The sequence below is a fragment of the Aotus nancymaae genome, unplaced genomic scaffold, assembly GCF_030222135.1.
Source record: "Aotus nancymaae isolate 86718 unplaced genomic scaffold, 86718_ANA_hifiasm-v0.15.2.pri h1tg000067l, whole genome shotgun sequence".
NCBI lineage: Eukaryota > Metazoa > Chordata > Mammalia > Primates > Aotidae > Aotus > Aotus nancymaae.
In genome coordinates, this window is record NW_026988482.1 from 30409434 (window position 1) to 30432525 (window position 23092).

The following is a 23092-nucleotide window of genomic DNA, read 5'->3' on the forward strand; positions in this document are numbered from 1 at the left end:
CCCTCATTCGGCTGCTGTGAGGATAGAGATAACATGAAGTATGGTGCTTGGAATTATTTAAACTCTACGATTCACAAGCATTTAGATTATTTAACTGCTGATTATGATTATTTAAGCTGAAAGACTATCCTTTTCTAGCTCAGAAAATGTTTGTATTTCCATTAAAAACCACCAGGCCGAGGGCCCTTTTGACTGACATTTTTTAGTATTAAAACTATACATACAGTGTATGTTTTTGGCTAGAAGATAGTGTGTCCCTTATTTTGTTTTAAGATAAGGAAGTCAACTTCAAAGGCCTCCTCCAACTGGTTCCCCTCCTGCCCCCTTCCTCCCATCATCTTCCTATCCTGCTGTCCTGTTGCCCCAAAGAAGGGAAGAAGCACCTATCTGCACACTGCTTTCTACTATTTAATCAAAACTGGTGCCACCATTCCCACACTTGAAATTCTTATACTGATATCCCAAGTTCTTCACTGGGAGACAGTGCACTCAGTGGTTAAGACCATGGACTATAGTGTCAAACAGACTTGGATTTGAGTTCCATATATATAAGCCTCAGTGTCTGCATCCACAGAATGGGGGCAATAATACTCCCCACCTCACAGGAGGTGACGGCACCATGTGAGTGAAGTACTTAGTCCATGGAATCAGCACTTAATAAGCATTCACTGGTAATATTAATCCCATCACCCAAAGTCTGCACACACTGAATAGTATATATTCCTGGACTAATTTAATTCTCTGAAGACATTTTAATCCCAGATAGTACATTCCTCAAGGCAGTCATAGTGAAGGACCCTTTATTCTACCTGACATGCAATTTAACTCACTTTAATTATTTCTCTGTGATGAGCTACGAAACACATCTCTGCTTGGCTCATATATTTAATAACCTAAGAGTTTTATGAAAAATAGATGCCTAAAAATTAAGAGAAGATTCTATTGTGGCTGTATTACAGCAGTGTCCTAAACCAAGCAGTAATTTTCTTTTTCTTTTTTTTTTTAACTTTTGGCAGAGTTTCTGCATTCAAATTAAGTTCCTCAAGGGAAGAAACGAAAAAGATCCCAGCATTTCCTAAGTATCATCTATGTGACATTTATTTAGTGGAATTACATACAAGAGGGGACTTGGAGAATGCCTTTGCCTTTCACTTGGGATGAGAATTTCCTCTGCAGCATGCGAAACAGGTGAGAGCATTCCTACTGCTACAGAGTTCCTTTGCACTAAAAGAAAAATCTTCCTCCTCTCAAATTTTGCCTACCAACTCTAGCATAATCATCTGAGGCAGCATCAATCAAGTCCATTTCTCTTCTTACAGTCACTTATTTAATACTGGAAAGAAGCATCTGTTTCTTGGCCTTCTCTGGACCTAAAACCCCTCACCTATCAGTTATCCCCAGCATGATGAGATTTTCAGGTATCCCTCAACTTGTTCACTCACTACATGCCTCCTCATAGCCTACCAACCATGGTACCCAGAAATGAACCCAGCTATGCACTAGACGCACATGCATACAAGTAAATGTCTGCTAGTAATAGACTAGAGGTATAATTGCAAAGTTGTTTTTTACTGTTAAGTGACATAACATACCAGTTGACCTATTTTTCTTCACACTTTATTCATGTTGTCAGAGATTGCTAATTGCCCCCAATATCCATTCTTTCCTTTCCATCCTTTTTCCTTTCCTTTCTTGGAACTGGATTCCCAGAATGCAGCTAAAGGCTACATTTCCCTGCTTGGTCTTGAAGCTATGTATGACCATGTGGCCCCTTCCCCCATACTTCTTCTCATACCTAGTAGAATATAAGCTCCACCAGCAGGAGGATTTTTGTTCACAGAGTCCTTTCTGTTCACTATGAACAGGACTTAGATAAACGCCTATGGCTTAGAACAGTCCTTGTACATAGCAGATGCTCAGCAAATATTGAATAAACTGTTAAATGACTCAGATGTCAAAGGATGGGATGTGTAACTTAAAGGACAGGGAGATTTCTTTCTCACATCTCCTTTCTGTTGGTTGGAATATGGATTGCATAGCTGGAACTGAAGCAAAAGTCTCACACTAAGAGGTGCAAGCAAATGCTAAAAATGGCAAAATGTCAAAAGAGAAGGAACGTGAGTCCCTAGTGATTATAAAGCTACTTGTATGAGCTTCTGGAATGTGGGGTTTTCTGATTCTTGTATTTGAAGCTAACTAGAACATTCCTCTATTTTAAAGTTATTTTCTTTATAGTTAAGTTTTACGTACCCACTATAAGTTTTATGTTCAGCACAGTTTTTTTTGTTGTTTAGCTTTGTTTTTGCTATGGACTGTAAGCCATCAACTTCAAAGTTAAAAGAAGGAAACAGAAATCAGCAGTGGTAAGCGACTGTGCATTTATGTCACTGCCTGCAGCCAAAACCAAAATCGATTTTGAATGAGCCATTTTTTGTGACATTTATTCCTTCCCTCTCTGCTACCTGTCTTGAATCACTACAGATAACTCAGAAAGCTGCAATAGGCTTCATCAGTGTTCTAGATAATTTAAATACTTGTTAGAAACGAGCAGGTAGTAAACAGAAACAGATGACAAACAGGACATTCCCTAGGACACATTACTATAGTATTTAATATTTTTTAAATTGGACCTGTCAAAGTTTTTCTAAATAAACTACTGGTTAGAGAAAGAATAGTGTTGTAGCAAAAAAAGGGAAATTCTTGAATGTAGAAGGCCAAATTGTAAATTAAGGCCAGGATCACTGTATGCTAACTGTAATGGATGTAGCTAACATATGAATATATGTATAATCTTTTGTGGGCTAAAAATCACTTTCTTATGAATGTATAATCTCAGTCAATCCCCATAATATCTCTGTAAGCTAGCACAACCCTCTGGTGTATTGAGTTTATCAATTTTAAGTAACAATTAGCTTCAAAACTCTTCTCCCAGACTCCATTTATCCTGTCCAAATTGCTAGGCACTTAGGATTCCTTTCTAAAGAAATGTGATTTGTCTTTTTTCATGTTGGCATGAAGTAAAAAATAAATTGATTTTATCATTTCTGCACCCTTGCTCTTCTTTGAAGGGTACTTACCTAATGAGTGGCTCTCTCAGAAAGGATCTCAGATCAAAGAGGCCAACAGGATAATGCCCTTGAATTAGCTGCTGCCTTACCTCACTGTAAATGTCCTAAAATAATCCAGTGTATATAAAGACTTGTGAGGCTATCTGGAGAAGATGTCTAAAACCCAACAATACCCAGTAAATTAAGATGAACTGCACCATATCGTCAGATGAGTTAAAAACATAGGGGCCTGCTGAAAATTTTTGTATAAGCATAGGAAATCACCACAAAAAGTCTAAAATAAACATTTCAAAATATGGGACTATTAAGCAGCAATCAAAACCCTTATTCAACTTAGCATTTTATACTAAGTGAAAAATATCAATTAAGATGCCTGTCTACCTATTAAACTACTATGGTAGTTTAAATCATCCAAGCAAATGCACACAGAGTTTTAAGTATTATATCTCATGGCCCTCAGTTTCTTTAAGCCACAGATTTCAACTCCACCTGCCATAAATTAAATAATTAGGCTTTGGTTACTGGCATGTAAGCTTATTAACTGGCATTAATAAAATCAAACATAAAATGATGTTCTTAATATTCTTTTAATAAAATCCATTTTAAATAGGAGTAAATGTAACAGAATTGAACCATTATGAAACGTTTTAGCAAGAAGTTTTGGATATATTTTAAGTAAAAGAATAATCTTATACACAAGGAAAGATGAATATTTTGTTCTATGAAAATATATGGTTGGGAACTGTTAGTTTCTTCCAGCAGAGGAATAATAACTGGCAATTAGAATACCAACCATTAAAGACCAGACTGAAGAAGGGTATTGCTGTGGTTTGAATATTTGTCCCCTCCAAAACTTCTATTGAAATTTGATTCCAGGTGGGGCCTAATGGGAGAACTTGGGTTGAGGGGTGAATCCCCTGAATAGATTAATACCCTCCCTTGGGAGTGAATTGTTTCTCACTCTGCCAGTTTCCTGGAAAGAGCTGATCGTGAAAAAGAGCATGACTCCTTCCCTCATCTCCACCTTGCTTCCTCTCTCCCCATGTGATCTCTGCACATACAGCTTTCCTTTCGCTCTGCCATGAGTAGAAGGAGCCTGAGGCCCTCACCAGAAGCAGATGCTGGCATCAGGCTTCTAGTACAGCCTGCAGAACCATGAGCCAAACAAACAATTTTTTAAAATAAATTACTCAGTTTCAGTATTCCTTTAGAGCAACACTAAATGAACTAAGCCAGGAATGTTGAGGGAAATAATCCTATACAAAATACAGTTGGCTTTCTGTATGCATAGGTTCCACATTTGTGGATTCAACCAACCACAGATCAGAAATATTTTAGGGAAAAAAATACATCTGTACTGAACTTTGTGTACAGACTTTTTTCTCTTGCTATTATTTCCTAAGCAATACAAGTATAACAACTGTTTTTCATAGCACCTACACTGTATTAGGTATAAGTAAGCAGGAAAGGATTTAAAGTATACAGGAGGATATGCATAGGTTATATGCAAATACTATGCCATTTTATATCAGGGACTTCAGCATCTGCAGATTTTGGTATCTGAAGGAGGTCCTAGAACCAATCACCCACAGATCCCAAGAGATGACTATACATTCAAGGCTCTCCTTTTGAATCAAGTTGGCCTCAGTTCCAAAAAGTGTTCCCAGATTACAGGAAAGTGTACCACACTTTCCATATCCCTCCTTGCCCCAAATAACCAAGAGGGTCCCTACCTTTGGACATGACTTTCCAAGTAGGATTCCAAACCTCTTTGGTTACATAAGAAACTACTTTATCTATCTATTTATCTGTTCATTTACGTGCTTATTTATTTTTTCATTCATTTCCTTCACTCATTTTACTAAAATGCAAGCTCAACAAGGTCCAGTTTGTTCATCTAAAACAGTACCTAGCATATAGTAGACCATCGGTGAATATTTATACATTTTTTTTTTTTTGAGATGGAGTTTCACTCTTGTTACCCAGGCTGGAGTGCAATGGCGTGATCTCGGCTCACTGCAACCTCCGCCTCCTGGGTTCAGGCAGTTCTCCTGCCTCAGCCTCCCGAGTAGCTGGGATTACAGGCACGCGCCATCACGCCCAGCTAATTTTTATATTTTTAGTAGAGACGGGGTTTCACCATGTTGACCAGGATGGTCTCGATCTCTTGACCTCGTGATCCACTCACTTTGGCCTCCCAAAGTGCTGGGATTACAGGCGTGAGCCACCATGCCCGACCATATTTATACATTTTAATTAATTCATCCTTTCATTTTTCAAACACTTTTTGAGTGCCTACCATGTGATAGATTCTCAATATCCAACATGGGAAAATTCCACTGTAAATAAAATAAAATCACATCATGAGAAATCTTTATATTGGAAGAATCAGGCAATATTTACTCACTCTAAATCCAGTCTGCATTTAAAACAAGAGAAGCCAAAGAAGAATGGCAGGAGAAAATGTAGGTCAGTGTGGCACATGTCCCACAATGATATAACACAAAATAAAACTCTGGGTAAAAATGAAACAGCCTAAGAGTGGATGTAACTATAAAAAGAGAGTACCAGGGCTCATTGTGACAATTAAGCAGTTCTGCATCTTGATGGTGGTGATAGTGACACAAATCTACATGTGTGATAAAAGTGCATATAATTAAATACACACATACACACAAATGAATGCATGTAAAACTGGAGAAATTGGAATAATAATCATAGATATGTAAAACAGGAGATATTTGAAGAAGGCTGATAGATGGTACCAATATCAACTTCCTCACATGATTCTGTACTTTAGTTATGCAAGATGTTACCAATTAAGGAAACGGTTAAAGGGTATAAGAACCTTCTTTGTACTATTTCTTGTGACAGCTTGACAATCCACAGGTATTTACAAATATGTTAATAAAATAAATAGTAGAATGCTTATCAAAACACTGGAACTAAGACAGATGCCCAATAATGACGTAAATCTATATGACAGTACATTGAGTAATTAAAAATGATACAATCCTATGTTTGCAACATAGAAGGCTATTCACATTCATAAAGAAGAGGGATTTGTAAAATATGCAAGTACAGTCCAATTTTCTTTACAAAATAAGAAGCGTTTGCAAAGGCATATACCAAAATGCAATTAGTGGCTCTCTCTGCATGTTAGGATCATGAGTAATTTTATTTTTTCATATTGTTTCTCTATACTGCCTCTTTTTTCCCTTAAAATGAACAATATCACCTAAAAATATCTAAACAAATGTCTATCTTTGGAGGGTGTTCAGGTAAATTCTATATAGTTCTGGAACAAAAACCAAGACAAATGGAAAGACATTTCAGTTCAACATAAGGACAAATGAGCTACCTGTAAGAGCCATGGAGCATGAATCACTACCTTATGAGCCCATGGCATCCAGTGGGAATGGTGTTCACCAGGGCCTGGTGAATTCCTTAGGAGTAATCCTGTGAAATGGAAGACCAGCTTGTGCAGGCTGGGAGGTTGGACCCAGCTGCTTTCCAATTCTAAAACTCTGTGCCATTGGGTTTGCAATGAATTCCACAGACACCAACTCTCATTTCAAAAGCCCCTTTTAGGTTTCAAAGCACTTTCACATAGGCTGGTTTATATTAATTTTAGTTTGTTACTTAAAAAAAAAACAAACTTATCCCTACAAGAGTTCCATAGAGTAAGCAAGCAGGTATTATCACCTCCATTTTACTGAAGAGAAAACTGAGGCAACCAGAAAGTGATCTTTAATGTTATAGAGTGAGACAGAAATGAGTTATGAGATCACAATTCCTTTCTTTTGAGTCATGGCCCCACCCCTCTTCCCTCTAACACAACACGGCCTCTCCCTTCCCACCAGGGTTTGGAAACTGGATAGACCTGACCTAAAGATGCCTGTCTAAAGATAATGGGTGCCCGTTGAATAAAAAACTGACAATGCTTGGCACAGATGATAATAATTCACCAACAATAATACCCTTCTGGCTGTTCCCATGAACTTAAATGAATTCAATGTCAAGTAACCACTGTGTCAACTCAGCTTAAACACTGTGATTGATCAAATCAGTGGCGAACTTGAACAGCCCAAGAGGCTAGTGCCTCTCCTCGCAGGTCGCAGTCAATATACTTGCCCTGTACCTAAGCCCTCCCAGAGTCCCAGAGCAGAAGCCCACAGATTGGGCTTCCAGGGCAGTTAAATAGTGAATAGGGTCCATATCGGGCTTAATGAACCAAGGCTTTGTTACTTTCACCAAAGGAATTAACACAGGAATTTTGTATTTATTTTGCAGTGGCAGCAGATTAAGCACTTCAGCAATAATGTGGCAATTCACCAAAAGAGGTCTTAGTTAGGTGCTATCTGAAACCATGAAGTTAAGTGGGAAAACATACACATGGAAAAAGTTTATATGTTTTAGAAAAATAAATCCAAATTTTAGATAAATGATACTCTTCACAAAGTATACTAAACAAAGGACATATTTTCATTGGCTGATAGTGCCATTTGCATACATATATCATTTTCTGTGTGCCAAGCCCGCTTCTGAGAATCCCTCCTCACAAACACCCCCATGCAAGTCATTGCAGGAGGAAACTGGAAGGTTAGTGAGGTTACGGGCATTTCTCTCAAGTCACACAGCCACCAGATAGAACCAACAGGATTCCAACCCGGGTCTGATGACTCACAAACCAGCATACTTCACCATTACTTGGTCTCTCAAAACGTTGGAAATCTATGCTCCTTTTATAAACAGGAAGTAATTAAAATTTCTTTATAATGGCATAATAAATCACTTCAGGAGATGGAGAGTTAACCACTTGAGAACAGCTGGAAAACAAGGAGAAAAACTAGGCTGGACTTGACATATAACACACAGGGAGGCAGAGGAGGGACAGGTGAACAGAAAAGAATACAGGCCGATGGAATCAATGGACCCCTATTGTTAATGCACTAATACTAGTATTGGCTATTGTTAATAATTTTTTTATTCTATACTACATTTATTGTGAAAGTAAGATGTAAAAAAATCATATGCTAAATTTTCCAAGGGCAAAACTAAGTCATAAGTTGTATTTCAGTATTTTTAACCTCCATTCAAAAATCAAATCCAAAATGAAGGTGGAAGTATATGTAATTCCAAATCTTTCTGTATTCTTGTATAAATCATAACATTACATCTTTTTTTCTAGGATATGAAGTTTTGTTGGTCAATATGAGCAAGATGGAAACTTTCTCAAATAAAGCATTTTGTGAACTTTGTATATAGACATTATAAAAAGACATAACTTTAGATTCTAACATGAATACATTCATAAATGGACTTTCCATTTTGAATATTGCTGTTTCTTCAATGATTTAATATTACACTATACTTTTGATCTTTCTTAGCTGAGTGTTTACACACATATTGACAGTTATAATTTTTCTGAGTGTCAATTAAATTCATACACATCTTCCACAACTAATTATATAAGTTAATCCTTTAAGCAATAGTAAATATTGGCAAACATCAAGATTTTATGTATGCTGTGCTTATAAACATGTATTCTTTTAATAGGATTAATAAATTATTGATGGTGATAACATCACAGATACTTAAAATACTTTTCTTAACTACATAAAATTCAGTCTCCAGCATTCAATCTAGTCACTCACTCAGCAAACCACTGAGCCCCTATCACATGCAAGACACTGTCGTGGGTAACAATCACTGAGCACCTCCCACGTGCCCAGCACTGCTCTCGTCAGCACGATGACTATAGTACTCAAATAGACAAAAGTTCCAGTCTTGATGAATTCACATAAATTCCTCGAGAAAATTAAGTAGCAGAAATGGAGCTTGAGGTAAAAAACTTTGGTTTTGTTGTGGCCACATGGCCTTAAGCAAATTATTTGCATCTCTCTGAGTATCAGCTACCTTACCTCTGAACTGAGTATAATAATACCTGTTTTTATTATATTACCTTTTATTAGAAAAAAATGCTAGTTTATATGTGAAAAAAAATCCTACTTATTCTTTGGTCTTGGAGAAACTGAGGTAGTTGATGAGGAATAAATGTTTTGTCCTCATTATTAAATCCTTCAAAATATTTTATTCCATATTTTCCATGATCTAAGCCTTCTGAGTTTAATGCTAACCATGTGGAAGGCTTGCTGGGTCATGATAAGGTCACTTCCATACCTAGCCACCAATTTCAAAGTCTGTGTTACAGGCTTAAGATGCCGTAATTATGTATGTTTCCCTTTATTGTGGAGGAAAGTTATATTTAAATTATAACTTAGTGATTATTTCATTTAAAAACATAGAGATGCTGCTTGACTAGTTCTTTACAGACAGAACTACTACAATTGATTATTATTAAAACCTCTCGGTAATTTTCTTTCCTGTGTTCTTCCTATGATACTATTTCGTTGTGAGAATGAAGTAAGAGTGAAATGTAGGTGGGTGTATCGCAGGACCACAGGAACAACCATTTCCCAGCACTCAGCTGCACGTCATTGATTAAATCAAAGGAAGCAATTGGTTCCGATCCCATCTCCCCGCTTTAGCTTCCCAAGCCCCTACTCGGGTGGGGTGTGGTGGGGGTGTGGAATTTCTAACCTATTTTTATAAGCCCAGCAAATCAGAATTTCACTTTCTAAACAAAGAGGTGCCAACCTTGAGATTCTATGAGAGCCAACACAAACCAGGCATTGTACACAAGTGAAAAGAATATAATAAGCAAAGTTATAGACACAATTAGGAAATACCTCCTCAGAAAAGTTTCCACTTAACTCTGAGCAGTGCTCAAATTACCATTGTGCTTAATGAGGCCTCAGCCTCTTGGCTGAATCAGACCTTTGCAACAGATCTAGGAATCCCAGCACTGTCCACAAAACACAGACACACAAAATCTAGTGCTGGATCTATATTTTTTTCAATAACAGATGAGGGAAATATGTAAAAAGTTACAAATGAAAAATAAAATACATAGTTTCAGAAATGACCAGGCAAGTGTTAGCTAAATTCTTCTTTCTCTGAGCTCTTTCTTCATCTTCTCTAGTCCTTCCCCTTTCCCACCCTCAAGTGAGGCTAGAAGAGAGAGGCTACAAAAGCAACAATGGATACTCACTTCATCTCCAGGATCTCCTCCAGCTGTTTCCTCCTCTCAATGCGGAGGTTGGCCAAGTGCGCTTCTTTTTCAGCCAGGGACTGCTGTGTGGAGGCGAGGCGCGCTTTGGTGGCATCCAGCTCCTGCCTGGTCTTCTCCAGTGCATTCATCAGTTCCTCTATCTGAAAGGCACATGGAGCTCTGTGTGTTATTTTTCCATTCAAGTGCAAGATATCCTTGCTAGCCTGTGTTCCAACAATAAACACAAAGGAATCATAGGGATCCTTGGACTGGGCTATTGTGTCTTGGAGCCCTTTCTTTCTTTGTCATTGAAACTATGAGGATGCAAAAGCCTAAGAATGACATAATTGACTTTGGGGACTTGGGGGGAAAGGGTGAGAAGGGGGTGAGGGGGTGAGGGATATAAGACTACACATTGGGTTCAGTGTGCATTGCTCGGGTGATGGGTGCACCAAAATCTCACAAATCACCACTAAAGAACTTACTCATGTAACCAAATATCATCTGTTCCCGCAAAACCTAAGGAAATAAAAAATTACAACAAAACAAAACAAAATCCTAAAAAAAAATGTTTCAAACACAAGACATGTCCAAATTTCTCCAAGGTCCTTGTTCAATTGGATTGCCCAATAACCTTTATAAAAACTATTTAATGTGTTTATTAGAAGTAGGGGTTGAGTGGCTTGACCCAATTTCAACCTATGTTTGGCAAAAGTCTCAGATATTTCCTCACCATTGAAGGAAGGCAACACTCAAAATGCATTTTGCCCAACACAATATACTTTAGAGTGTAGGCCCCAGAGTACTTTGACAGAAAGTTAATGTACGTGTTTCAGATTCAGTCATGTTTTAACGTATCAAAGCTGTGTTTGGTAAAAGCTATTCGATGTCCAGGGAGCCTCAGGAGTCCCTCTCACCTCACCTCCCAGCCTTACATTCAGGAAGCAAGGTTTGGCCAAAGGTAAACAGAATTCCAGCCACAAAAGGTTCAAGTTTGGTTTACCCCTGAAGTTTGAGAGGGCTCTAAACTTGAAATAAATGACATGTAACTTTTATAGGGTGCTAATACACCATAGAAATAAGCCAGACTATCAAATATCCGGGGTTTTCAGCCAGGTCCCAAAAAATGAGACCAGGGAGCCCTGAGGCAAAGCCTTATCCTCCCCAAACCATTGGGGACTCTTAAAAACCAACACACAACAAAGAGGGCTGGTGTTTATGGTTCCGTTCCAAAGACTTCCGTGGAGCGAGCTGGTGAAATGCCATCCTTTGCACATATGCAGGCTGTATCCACCCTGCTGATCCAAAATCATGATTCCAGGAAGTTCTTAGATTCCAGAGCTGATGTTTGGCTTTCTAAAATACCCCTTCCAGCTGAACTTGGCAGAATAGGCTCATCCATCACTAAAGTCAACAGAACACCCTTCAAAATGTGTCAATGACATGTTAAGTTCCAATTCATAAAGACTTTCTACACAATTTTTGTAGTTTTACATGGAATTTATTCAGAATAAGCATTTTAGTTCACATCCAAGGTAAATTACATGCTTTTAAGATTCAGAAAACCCTTCATTTTTTCCCTGATAAGAAGAGGAAACTATGATCATGTAATTTAAATCAAAGCCAAAGCCAAAAAGAGTTCAAAAAGCAAGGAATATAAAGAATAGCCTACAAAAGTGACAAACCACCCCTATTTAACTGTAGAATAAATTGCATTATTCTTTAACTTTACAAATATATAAAATTTAAAAGTATTAATAAACTTTTCAGCTTTTCATGTAAGTTCACAGAACATCACAAATATGACTAGAAGCCCAAAGCAATATGTGATGAAGTTAAAGCAGTTTTTAGTTTTCCTCCCTTTTTCTATTTTTTGATACATTCAATAGCAGTGTCCAAAAAAAAAAATTAATTTTATGATTGTTCCATATGCCAATTCAGATAGTCTGCCTGATCCTCCATATGAGGTGGCCTGTGTCCTCATGATTCCTTTTCTGTCACTAATCATTCTTTATTTCAACATAATATTGATTCCAGAGGAGTGAGAGGTCTCTGGGATTTTCATTTGTTCAGTCTCTCTCTCACTTGTTGAGGCTTATCTAGCTGCAATCTGTAGACACAGTGTTACTCAGCTGGGTTTCCAAGTCTTAGTTCACCTGCCACTGGATCACTTAGGGCAAGCACTAGCTAGTTCTACATTAACCCAACTTTAAATGACACTTTGGCGTAATGATTTCAGGCTGCTCCACTCATTGCAGCAACGAGCGTATGGAGAAACCTGGGCATCTGGGAGACAGAATCCAGAGTTGTAACTGATGGAGATGCATTGGCCTCCAATATCAGTAACTCCTAGTATCAGATAAGACAGAACTGCTCCTCTCAACACCTTGAAAACAGAGTTTTACAATAAGTTCCCACGTCCAGCTCCTCACTCTTCCCAATTTGTGTGGCCCTGGACAGTGAGTATTGCACACCAGGACCATGTGGGGCACTGGCCTCAGAATACATCCTTCTAATCTTAGCATGACCACTGTTTCTCTCTGTCTTTTTGCAAACAATCACTGTACCCTTGGAATCTCAGTTTCCTAGATGATGCCCATGAGTTCTTCCTGTGTTTAACATTCTAGAGTCCTGAAAATTGTTTCCTTTGCTGCCAAAACAAGAGTCTTAGAAAGCAAAAATATCTCCCCTGCTGTGAAGATTATTATGGTGGTTTCACAATATCCTAGTTCTCTTCCTTATAGGCACATGGTAGGACCACACTTGCCCTCTTCCTTTGAATTGGGTGTGGCTTTGGCCAACTAAAACCACTGTCATTTCCAGGTAGAAACATTTAAGTGGTAGGGCTCAACTCCAACATTACCCTTTCCCTGCCATGGTGACTGTGGAAGCAATTTCAGATGACATCATTTTCAGCTGGAGCCTGAGTAACCACAATGAAGCCCAGGGCCGACCCACACCACACAGGCAAAATATAAACCTTTGTTGTGCTACGCCACTGAGATTGGGGGTGGTTACTCCCATAACCTGTCCTGTTTTCAATGGCGAACTGTCTGATTCTTAACAAGTGCTCTATGCCTGCCTCCATCTCCCCACCACAGTCATCTCTCATCAAGAGGAAAGTGCTTGTTATTCTTGCTGTCTGAAGGTATTTCTACTCTTGCAGGCCACAAGTAACTCCCTTCTTGCCAAATGTCTTTTCTTAATGTGTGGCTTGCACAGCTAAACATGTACCCAAATCTCTGTCCCTTCGTTGAAATAACATTTTAATTGATTGACTGTATATAAGTAGTTTGTATCTTAATCACCAGATTAGAACCATGGCATTGCTTATGATGTGAGTGAGATGAGTTCCTTCATCTTTCTCAGTTTCCATCTCCTCATCCATATTTACCTCAACAGGTAAATAGGGAACCCTACTGCTTGCCTATCAGATGATTGTGGGCACATTAAGTGAGATGATATAGCCCATAAGGCATTTCTTCTTCTGATATCAAGAAATTATTTTTTTTTCTGATAAGAATAAAGTGTGGCCAGGCACAGGGTTCACACCTATAATCCCAACAATTTTGTAGGCCAGGGCCAGTGGATCACTTGATCACAAATGGTGAGCCCAGGAGTTCAAGACCAGACTGGGCAACATGGCAAAACTCTATCCCTACAAAAAATAAAAATAAATTTGAGCCAGGCATGGTGACATACACCTATAGTCCTAGCTACCTTGCGGGGGCTGAGGCAAGGGAGGTTGAGGCTCCAGTGAGCGGTGATTATGCCACTGCACTCCAGCCTAGGTGACAGAATGAGACCCTGTCTCAAAGAAAAAACAAGAATAAAGTATATTTATTGTAAAAAAAAAAATATGAAAGATACGGGTATGAAAATGGTTTAGCTTTCTTCTTAAGATTAAATAATAACATCATTTTTAGTTAAGATCCTCCCAAATCCCACCACCTAAAGATAAACATTATAAACATTTTGATTTCTCTCTATATTTGTATATATATAATTGAGATGCTACACATAAATACATACATATAAATACAAAATGTGTATATAATGGATGTATGATGAACATCTTTCTTTTGCAATTAAATTGTCTTTTGGAAATACAGTTTTAATGTGTGTGAGCAGTGCTCTGTCCACTCCTCATCTTCCTGAAACTGACGCTTTCCTTAGTGTTATGGTCTGAATGTTTATGTAGTCCCACAATTCATATGCTGAAATCCTAACCCCCAAAATGATGGCATTAAGGATTGAGAACTTTGGGAAGTGATTAGGTCATGGGGACAGAGCCCTCCTATATGGGATTAGTGCCCTTATGAAAGAAGCCCAAGGGAGTTTGTATGTCACCATGTAAGGACACAGCAAGGAGTCAGCAGTTTGCAACCCAGAAGAGGAACCTCACCAGAATCCAACCATGCTGGCACCTTGGTCTAAGAAGTCCCAGTCTCCAGAATGTGAGAAATACATTTCTGTTGTTTATAAGCCACCTACGCTATGGTATTTTGTTAGAGCAGCCTACGTGGACTAAGACACTTAGGAATATATTCCCCTGTTTATTTTGCAAATTACTCATCTTCCTGCAGACCATAACTGGGTCTTTCTCCTGTGACTCCATTCTACAGGCACTTCCACCCTCCACATAGAAATACAGGAGATGCACTGAGGTCTGTCTCCATAGTTCTCACCTCTATGTAGATACCTCTCCAACCTTTATCTCCTTTTTCCTGACTTGACCTCTCTCACATGTACCTAACCACCTGTTGATCACTTCCATCTGGATGGCCTAATACCACTTTCAATTGAGGATGACCAAAAGTCGACTCTGGATCCAGGTACACCCGCCCAAACCAAACTCCTATCACTGTCCTCACCCTCTCACCTTGCCACTCCCTAACACATCCACCATTTTGGTCCAAGGCCCTGACTTTTCTCAGTTATTCATGTTTAAGACCTCAGAGCCACGTTTATCTTCTCCTTCCTCTTTTATTTTCCATTTATCACCAAGTCCTAGAGCTCTATTTTGGAAATATTTATTGGATCCATCATTCCCTTCTACCATTACTTTTGATACCCCAAGCTCAGGTCCCTTTCCCTCCCACATGTATAATAAGGTTAAACATAATTATGTATGCATACATACATGTATGTGTGCTTTCACATGTGTGTGCATATGCACACATGTATCCCTAGCCTCTGTCTCTACCCCTACCCCTAAGTGAGAACATGACTTTTCCTGATCATCTATAACAATAGTACTTCTAGTATTATGTGAAGCAATCATTGTAGAGCTCTTAGCACTGAGCCTGGCAAATATGAAAACACTTAGTATATTCTTAACACAAGAGGCAGAGCAGCATGGTGGCTTAGAAACATAATTCAGAAGCTAGACTGCCACTTACTAGCTGTGTAACTCTAAGTGAATTATAACTTTTTTTCCCAGGTAGAAAAACTGATTTTATGTAAGAAAAATAAAATAATATTTATATATAATAAATAATATTCACAAAATTATAGAAATTAACTGGAATGTTTATCTTCATGAAAGAACCTAGACAAAATTTTCTAGGTTTCTCAACTGAAACTTGGAGCAAAATTGGCTTTAAACATAAAGTATTACCATTGCTATGTAAGAATTAGGTTATAGTAATTTTTACTCAAATTATATTAAAATGCCCAGAATAAGGATTATTTGGAGACAATATAATAACAGACTCTTAAAAAACTTTTAGATTCAGGGGCTACACATGCATGTTTGTTACACAGGTATATTGCATGTGGGAATTGGGCTTCTACGTGTACCCATCAACCAAATATTGAACATTATAACCCATAGGTACTTCAAACTTCGTCCCTTTTCTTCCCTCCCCCGCTCTATAAAAAAACGGAAATCATGTCCTTTGAAGCAACATGGATGGAGCTGGAGGCCATTATCCTACATGAACTAACTCAGAGGAGAAAATCAAGTATCACATGTTCTCACATGTAAGTGGCAGCTAAACAATTAATTACAAAATTCTGAGCCTCAAGTACCTCTTGTGAAATGGAGCTGAGCTAATAACATACCAAGGTTTTTATGAGGATTAAATGGGTTCACATGAGCAATGCTCCCAAAACAATACCTAGTACTCACTAGTGCCACAGAAGTGTCAGCTCTTATTAATACAGTGCCTAGTAAGTATCCAACCCATCTATGTCTGCGTGTTGCTCCATTCACCAACACTCAACCACACATACACATGCACATACACCCCAGGACTGCCCTACGATCACTCCTCTGCTTACCAAAACTGCCCATTCTTTAAGGCCCTTTCTATACCTGGCCTCCTTCACAGCTTGCAGTGATCAAAAGCTGGCACTCTAGAAGCAGTCAGATCTGGGTCAAGTTTTGGTTCCACCTATAACATCTTTGACCTTAGGCCAATCTTAACCCAATATTTCCTAAACTTTGCTACACATTAGAATCCCTTGGGAAGCTTTTAAAAATGTTGATGCCCTGGTCACACTGCTCCTAATTAAATAAAAATATTTGAGGGTGGGAGCCAGGCATATGTATTTTATTAAAGATCCGGGTGATTCCAAAGTGCAGCCAAGGCTGAGAACCCTAGATGTTACTGATCTCTCTAAGCCTGCAGATCCTCCCCAGTAAAGTAGAGAGGAGGCAGAAGCAGCCACACAGGACTGATATAAGCATAAAGTGAAATAAGGCATGGAAAGTACCCTGCCTAGCCCTGGAAGGGGCCAGCACATACCCATTCCCAGTCATGCAACTTTTGCCCAACCCGAGTGCCTTCAGTTTTCATCGCCTGCACCCATTCTGCACAACGTGTATGCTTAGTTACTATAATACAACTAGACTGTAATCCCTGGAGGGCAGAGACCATGTCTCCATCTTCTTTGGAAGCCCCTTCAGCACCTGACATAGTACCAGCATCCACACTCAATAAATACCTGTGCAATGGGAGGAAGGGGAGCACAAAGACATGATTCTGAAACACCCTCCTTTGACCCACTTAGTTCAATGATGGATGAAGTGTAAGTCCAAACTTGATACTTTCCTACCCCATAAATCAGTGGTCCCTTCACCATCCTTAACAAACGCCCTTCAAGTTCTTGCTCTCTGTTTACTTCAAGCACCTTCTCTTTGCTATGGGGTTGGGGGGGCTCAGTTACTTGGCTTCTGAAAGGATGGAGGCCCTATGCTCATTGCCACCCCAGTAGCTGCCTGGAGAACCGAGAAACCTATGAGTTTCACAGAGACACAATAAAGATGTCCCAGGTTCTGCCCGGGCGTAGAAGCATATGGCTTTTAGTCCTGCTCTGCATTCCACATGCTGTGTCCTGGGACCTGGGAGACACACACTCCTTCTTTCCTTCATTCCACCAAGTCGCTGAGTATCTCCCATATGCCAGGCATTCTGCTGGACACTGGCCACAGGTTTGTCTTCAGAAGGGTTTCCACAGGGAAGTTGGAAATCAACAAATTACTTAATCACAACTGTGATTGTAAAGAAAAGTACTGGATGGTACAAAAGAATAAAACAGCAGCCCATCCCGCACTAGGCATTGTGGCTGGCCTCCCTAAGGCAGGCAAGTTGAGTAGCCTGGGGATGTGCAGGTGGTGGCCCCGGCTGGAGGAGGTCCTGTGGCCCCATTCTTTAGAAAAATGCTGGTTGGAGAATCACAGTAATTAAGAGACAATAAAAGCTTTTGACAGTCCAGCAGGAAAGCAATCCATTTGTCTCTATTTAACACAGCGTGTGCTTCTTTAGAAGTACATCTATTAGTAATTCACCAGACAATAATATTTCCTGAGGAAAAAAAAGTTTTAGAAAAGGTGTTTAATTGCTAAAATGTCATTTTCAGTGAAAACAGGATTCACAGCCACCTCTAAAGTCTTCTAGAATACTCTAGATGTTTTACTTAAAATAATTTCCTAAAAGATCCCCAAATGTGGCAAGACTGGAATTCTGATTCGGTATCTAAGATTACATTTTAAAAATACATTGTCTTGGTGTTATATATCTAGAACATAACAATTAAATGTTTCTTCAAGCTAGATGTTGATTTGGCCTCATCAATTACAAAAAAAAAAAAACCACCCTGAATTATTGTGTTTGTACAATCATTTCTGATTGTACTAGTCACTCTATGTTGCAGATCATTACAACTCTCTTTTCGAATAGTTGTTACCAGGAAATATTCAATTGTATTTGAATAATTCATAACTGTTCACTTTCAAAATAATGAAGTCATCACCTGGCTTTCTAAAGAGTCCAGTGTTTACGCATGGCTCTGGAGAAATCATCGGATCTTTTAAAGTGAACAGCGGAGCCTTAAAACAATGAAATAAAAAACCCGTTTAAGACCTTAAATCATTAACATGTGTCGACTTAAACTTACACATACATTTGTGTTGTTTAACTAAATATTTGAAAACCAGCCTCTCTCTCAGTTATCTGCCAGGACCCCACTCTGGGTTCCATGTGTCTTTTCCTGACACGTGGCAGCTTCCCGGGCTTTTCAAGAGGGTTGTTTGGCAAGAGCTGATCCTCAAATATTTTGATAAAGCTATTTTTTCCCCTTAAATTATATGTCAGCATGGAGTTGGTGTGTATTTTGTGTTAATGATTTGGAATTTTTAAAGCCATATTTTAAAAACAGACGAGCTCTTCTACTTTAGGCTCCACCATCCATCCTGGTTTCCTGTCTTCATTCCATCCTGAGTGCAAGAGGATGGCAGTTTTCAGTTTGCACCAGAACACAGAGTCAATGAAATCCCCATATCCCAGGTTGCAGCAAATCCGGAATGCGAATTGGTCCTGTGGGAATAGCTGGACTTGGCCCAGCTCGACTCTGGGCATAGAAGGTCACCCTGAGATCAGAAGGTGAAGATAAATGCTTAAACCCCCTCCTCAGCAGCAGCAACTTCTCCCACAGTGATGCTGGAGGCTGAAGGATCTGTTAAAACAAGGACTACTAATCTTATTTTTCCAATTACCCTTATCTGACATTTCTATCTCTTTCTTCCTCCCTCCCACCTCCCCACTGCTGCCTTAGAGTGACACCTTTTGGAAAAGGTTGAAACTGAAAATCCCCAGACTGCTTTCAGCCTGGACCTGGCCATCCTTAAGACTGTGATTTGTTTTCTCTTCATTGAAGTTTAAGCATCAAGGAGCTTTGCTTGGTCACCTCTGATCCTTCTCCTACAAACAAATACCCACATCAAGCACATTTGTTTGGACTCATACTCTTTGATTTTGACTAATTTCACATTTTCCCTTTCCTCTTCTCTTCCCAGGCTTATTAACAAAACTTCATACCATAATAAAAGATGGAGAGAGAAGAAATGTGCAAAAATACATACACCTGACTTAACAGAGTCTGTTAAATGAGAAATTGTCAGAGTACAAATGAATGACACTTTCTTCAAAATGCCCTTGAGCACTCTTCATTCCAGACAGGACTGGACTCAGCGGAAGCTCCTTGAGAAAAAGGCTGTGGGGGTATGCTTCTGGGTATTTGGTGTAGGTACATCTTGAACAACTGGGAAGCTTTATTTTACATGTGTCACAGTTCTGCAGTGTGGCAAAGAGATGGCCTTTTCCCTAACAGCCTGGGACATTCTTGGACAGCAGTATAGGGATAGTAAAGGACTTGGACTCTGAAGTCAGAAAGCTTGGGTCTCTGTCAGGCCCCAGCTACATGCTGACAGTGTGATTTTAGGAAAGGAGCTTGACTGCTCTGTATGTCCATTTCCTTTTCTGTAAAATGTGAATAATAACTGCACCCTCCAGAGACCTTGTGAGGAATACGAGCACTACAGCAGCAACATGCTTGGCACATGGTAAGCATGTGACCACCTGAGATTGCCATCAACAGTGGCACTGATTTAAACATTACTACTTAGTTTTCAGCCTATAAGAAAATACATAAGCAAGACAAAGTGTTAGATTTTCTTTTTCTTTTCACATTTTCCAAAAAAAAAAGCATCACATTTTTCATCTTCAGTGGAAAGGTAAAATTTTCACCATGAAACCTACTTTATAACAAACCAAATTAATCATACACAAAATATGCATTGTTCATATTTTAATCTTACTTAGGCTAAATTCCAAACATAAAGATGAAGGAACTGGAGAAGAAAATAGAGAAGCATTGTCCAAAAGAACTTCCTGCAATGCTGGCAATATTGTAACTTGTTCTGCCCCCAATATTTATACCACTAACTTCATGTGGCACTTCCAATGTGTTTGGTGCAAACCAGGAAATGCATTCTTAATTTAATATTAATTAAAATTTAAATGTAAATAGTCACATGCCTGTCAGCTACTGAATTAGAAAGAGCAGCATCAGAACATCCCATTTTTCATAACTTTGTTGTCCAATGGTGATGTTCATAAATTATTTCAGTCTTTGTGGAACGTTTACCTTTTTTGGTCATAGGAAACAAACTTTTCAATTCTTTTAAATTGAGTATAACTAATGGATTACTATTTAATCCAGATATTCCACTTTCTGGATTTATTCTAAGGATATATAATAAGGGAGTTTCCCAGAGGAATTTACTCTAAGGACATAATAAACATATTCATCACAATGTTATTTATAAAAATCAGAATAAAATTGTGTATGTGTATGGATCTATATGTTTACACATATACACACACTATATATACATATACAAACATACATATATGTATACACACCTTTGAAAAAAATTAGTTACAAAAACTATGTGTGTGAGAGAGTGTGTGTGTTTCAAAGTGTTACAAGGAAAGTGTGGGTACGTGTGCTTAAAAGTGTTACAAAGAAATCAAATAATAAATTATGGCCACCAAATTGTTGAGACGTTGGTCAGATATTATACACTAAGCAGGAAGATTTAACGTAAAGGAAAGCTGCTCATGAAAACTTAAGTGAGGAAAGCAGGTGGTAAATAATAGATACAATACAATCCAGATTGTGTGTTGGGCTTTCTGTATATTCGTAGGAAAAAAGACTAGAGGAAAATATATCAAAATATTCATGATGGGTTTGTTTCTAAGTTTAGGGATTTCACATACTCTATTATATATTTCTTTGTACTTATTGATACAAATATGCATTACAAATGTTTACAAAAAGAGTAATTAAACCAATTTCAACTAAGAAAGATCTGCCTAGAAAATATTTCTGATCCCATGGAAAAAGCAGTTGCAGGTAAACCATAGCCTCTAAAGGAGAGGTATGAAGCAGGCCTCTGGAACAAGATGGGGCCCTCTGGCGGCAGTTACAATGGCAGCTACCTTTAGCCAAAATGACCTTAAGAGGGGCTACTCTTCAAGGCAGGGGTACTTTGGTTCTGAGAGCCCCTTAGCTTATACTGGTTATAATCCAGGTTCACCAGGGACAGCCCACGTGTTAGTGACTCGAGAGCTGTCAACAGTAATTCCTGCCACCTCCACCCTGCCCCACAATAAGTAAACTCATTTCACCTTGTTCCTTAATAAAGTTCCCATGGGTTTTGGAAGTCCACTGCATTCATTTTCTTGCTTGTTTTGTTTGGTGCTTGTTTAGCATCATCTGATTTTGTTATTATCATTTTGTTTCTGCCACACTCAAAATAAGTTGTGAGTTCCTAGAAAATCCAAACCATTTGTCCAGGCTACTGGCTGGCCACCTCCATTAGCAGAGTCTGTTCATTCCCATTCAACAAATCAGGGTGGTGTTCTCAAACAGACCCACTCTCTTATAACACAAGGATCAGTGCTGGGGCAATTCCAAGGAAGGAGAAGGAAATGGGTTTCCTTTACTTTCAGTTCTCCTACTGACTTGGCTTTGGAGGAGATACCTATTGATGATGACAAATTTCAATCAGCTCAAATCAAGCCTGACTCCAATCCTGATACCTCAGGATCCTTGCATCACAGGCTACCTTGAGCAATAGGGAGTGGCTTCCCTGTATGTTACCTTGCTCTTTTAAGCACATGGAGTCCAGTGCATCCTTGCATCCTCCACCTGGCACAGCCTCTTCTCAAACACACAGTAGATGGTCAACAGATAATTTTGGGAGGAAGGTTGGGAGGGAGAAAGGAAGAGAAGAAGCCATACTATAGAAAGGTAATCATTACTGGTGATTTAGATAATATAGTTTCCAATATCCTCTTTGAATCTCACACATTCCCAAAGAAGCAAGCTCAGAAAGGGTAAAGGATTTTCAGGTGGTTTACTTTTTACCAGGATGTGAGACTGATTGTTGAATACAAATATAATGGAAGAACTGTTAGAGGAGACTCTACTGAGAGGGTCTGGGAGGAAACCCTGGACTACAAGACCCTCAAGAGCAAGAAAATCCCTGGCTCATTTTCTATCACATAGTACCCAGAAATGCATGGATGAACAGAAATTAGTGATGGATCTTGGGTCCCTTTTGTTTCACTGGAGTAGAATGGTCATTATGTGTTTTGATTCCAGCACTGTTCCAAAATGCCTTAGTTGACTTTTGTATTCTATTTCAATTTTCTATTATTGTACAATAGATTATTGAAAACTTGGCTGCTCATAGTTCTACAGGTCAGAAGTCTAGGCAAGGTGTGACTGGGTTCTCCACTCAAAGTCTCATAAGGTTGACATCAAGATATTGTCAGGCTGCTTTCACATCTGGAGCTCAGGGTCCTCTTCCAAGCTCATGGAGTTGAAAGAGTATTCAATTCCTTGCAGCTGTGGTTCTGAGGTCACCTTGTCATGTCCAGCTCATAGAGGCTACGTGCATTCTTTGCCACACGGTCCCCTCAAATCTTTAAAGCCAGCAAATGGAGAATCTCCCTCATATCAAATCCATCTCATGCTTTGACTCTCCTTCTTCAGTAAAAGCCCACTCCCATTTAAGGGCTTGTCTTAAGGATTAACTAACTCAGGCCCACCAAGA

The 23092-nt window shown here is 39.0% G+C and overlaps 1 protein-coding gene across 10 annotated transcripts in view; it reads right to left on the reverse strand.

Annotated features, from left to right (window-relative positions):
- Window positions 1–23092, reverse strand: part of ERC2 (ELKS/RAB6-interacting/CAST family member 2) — a 958416-nt gene that overhangs the window by 366085 nt on the left and 569239 nt on the right. For all 10 annotated transcript variants that reach the window (XR_010338994.1, XR_010338995.1, XM_064367213.1 and 7 more), the window contains one exon: window positions 10183–10343. Coding sequence is in view for 8 of the 10 variants with exons in the window: in XM_064367213.1 (XP_064223283.1) it covers window positions 10183–10343 (161 nt within the window). In the remaining 2 variants the exon portion in view is untranslated. The remainder of the gene's footprint in view (window positions 1–10182; window positions 10344–23092) is intronic.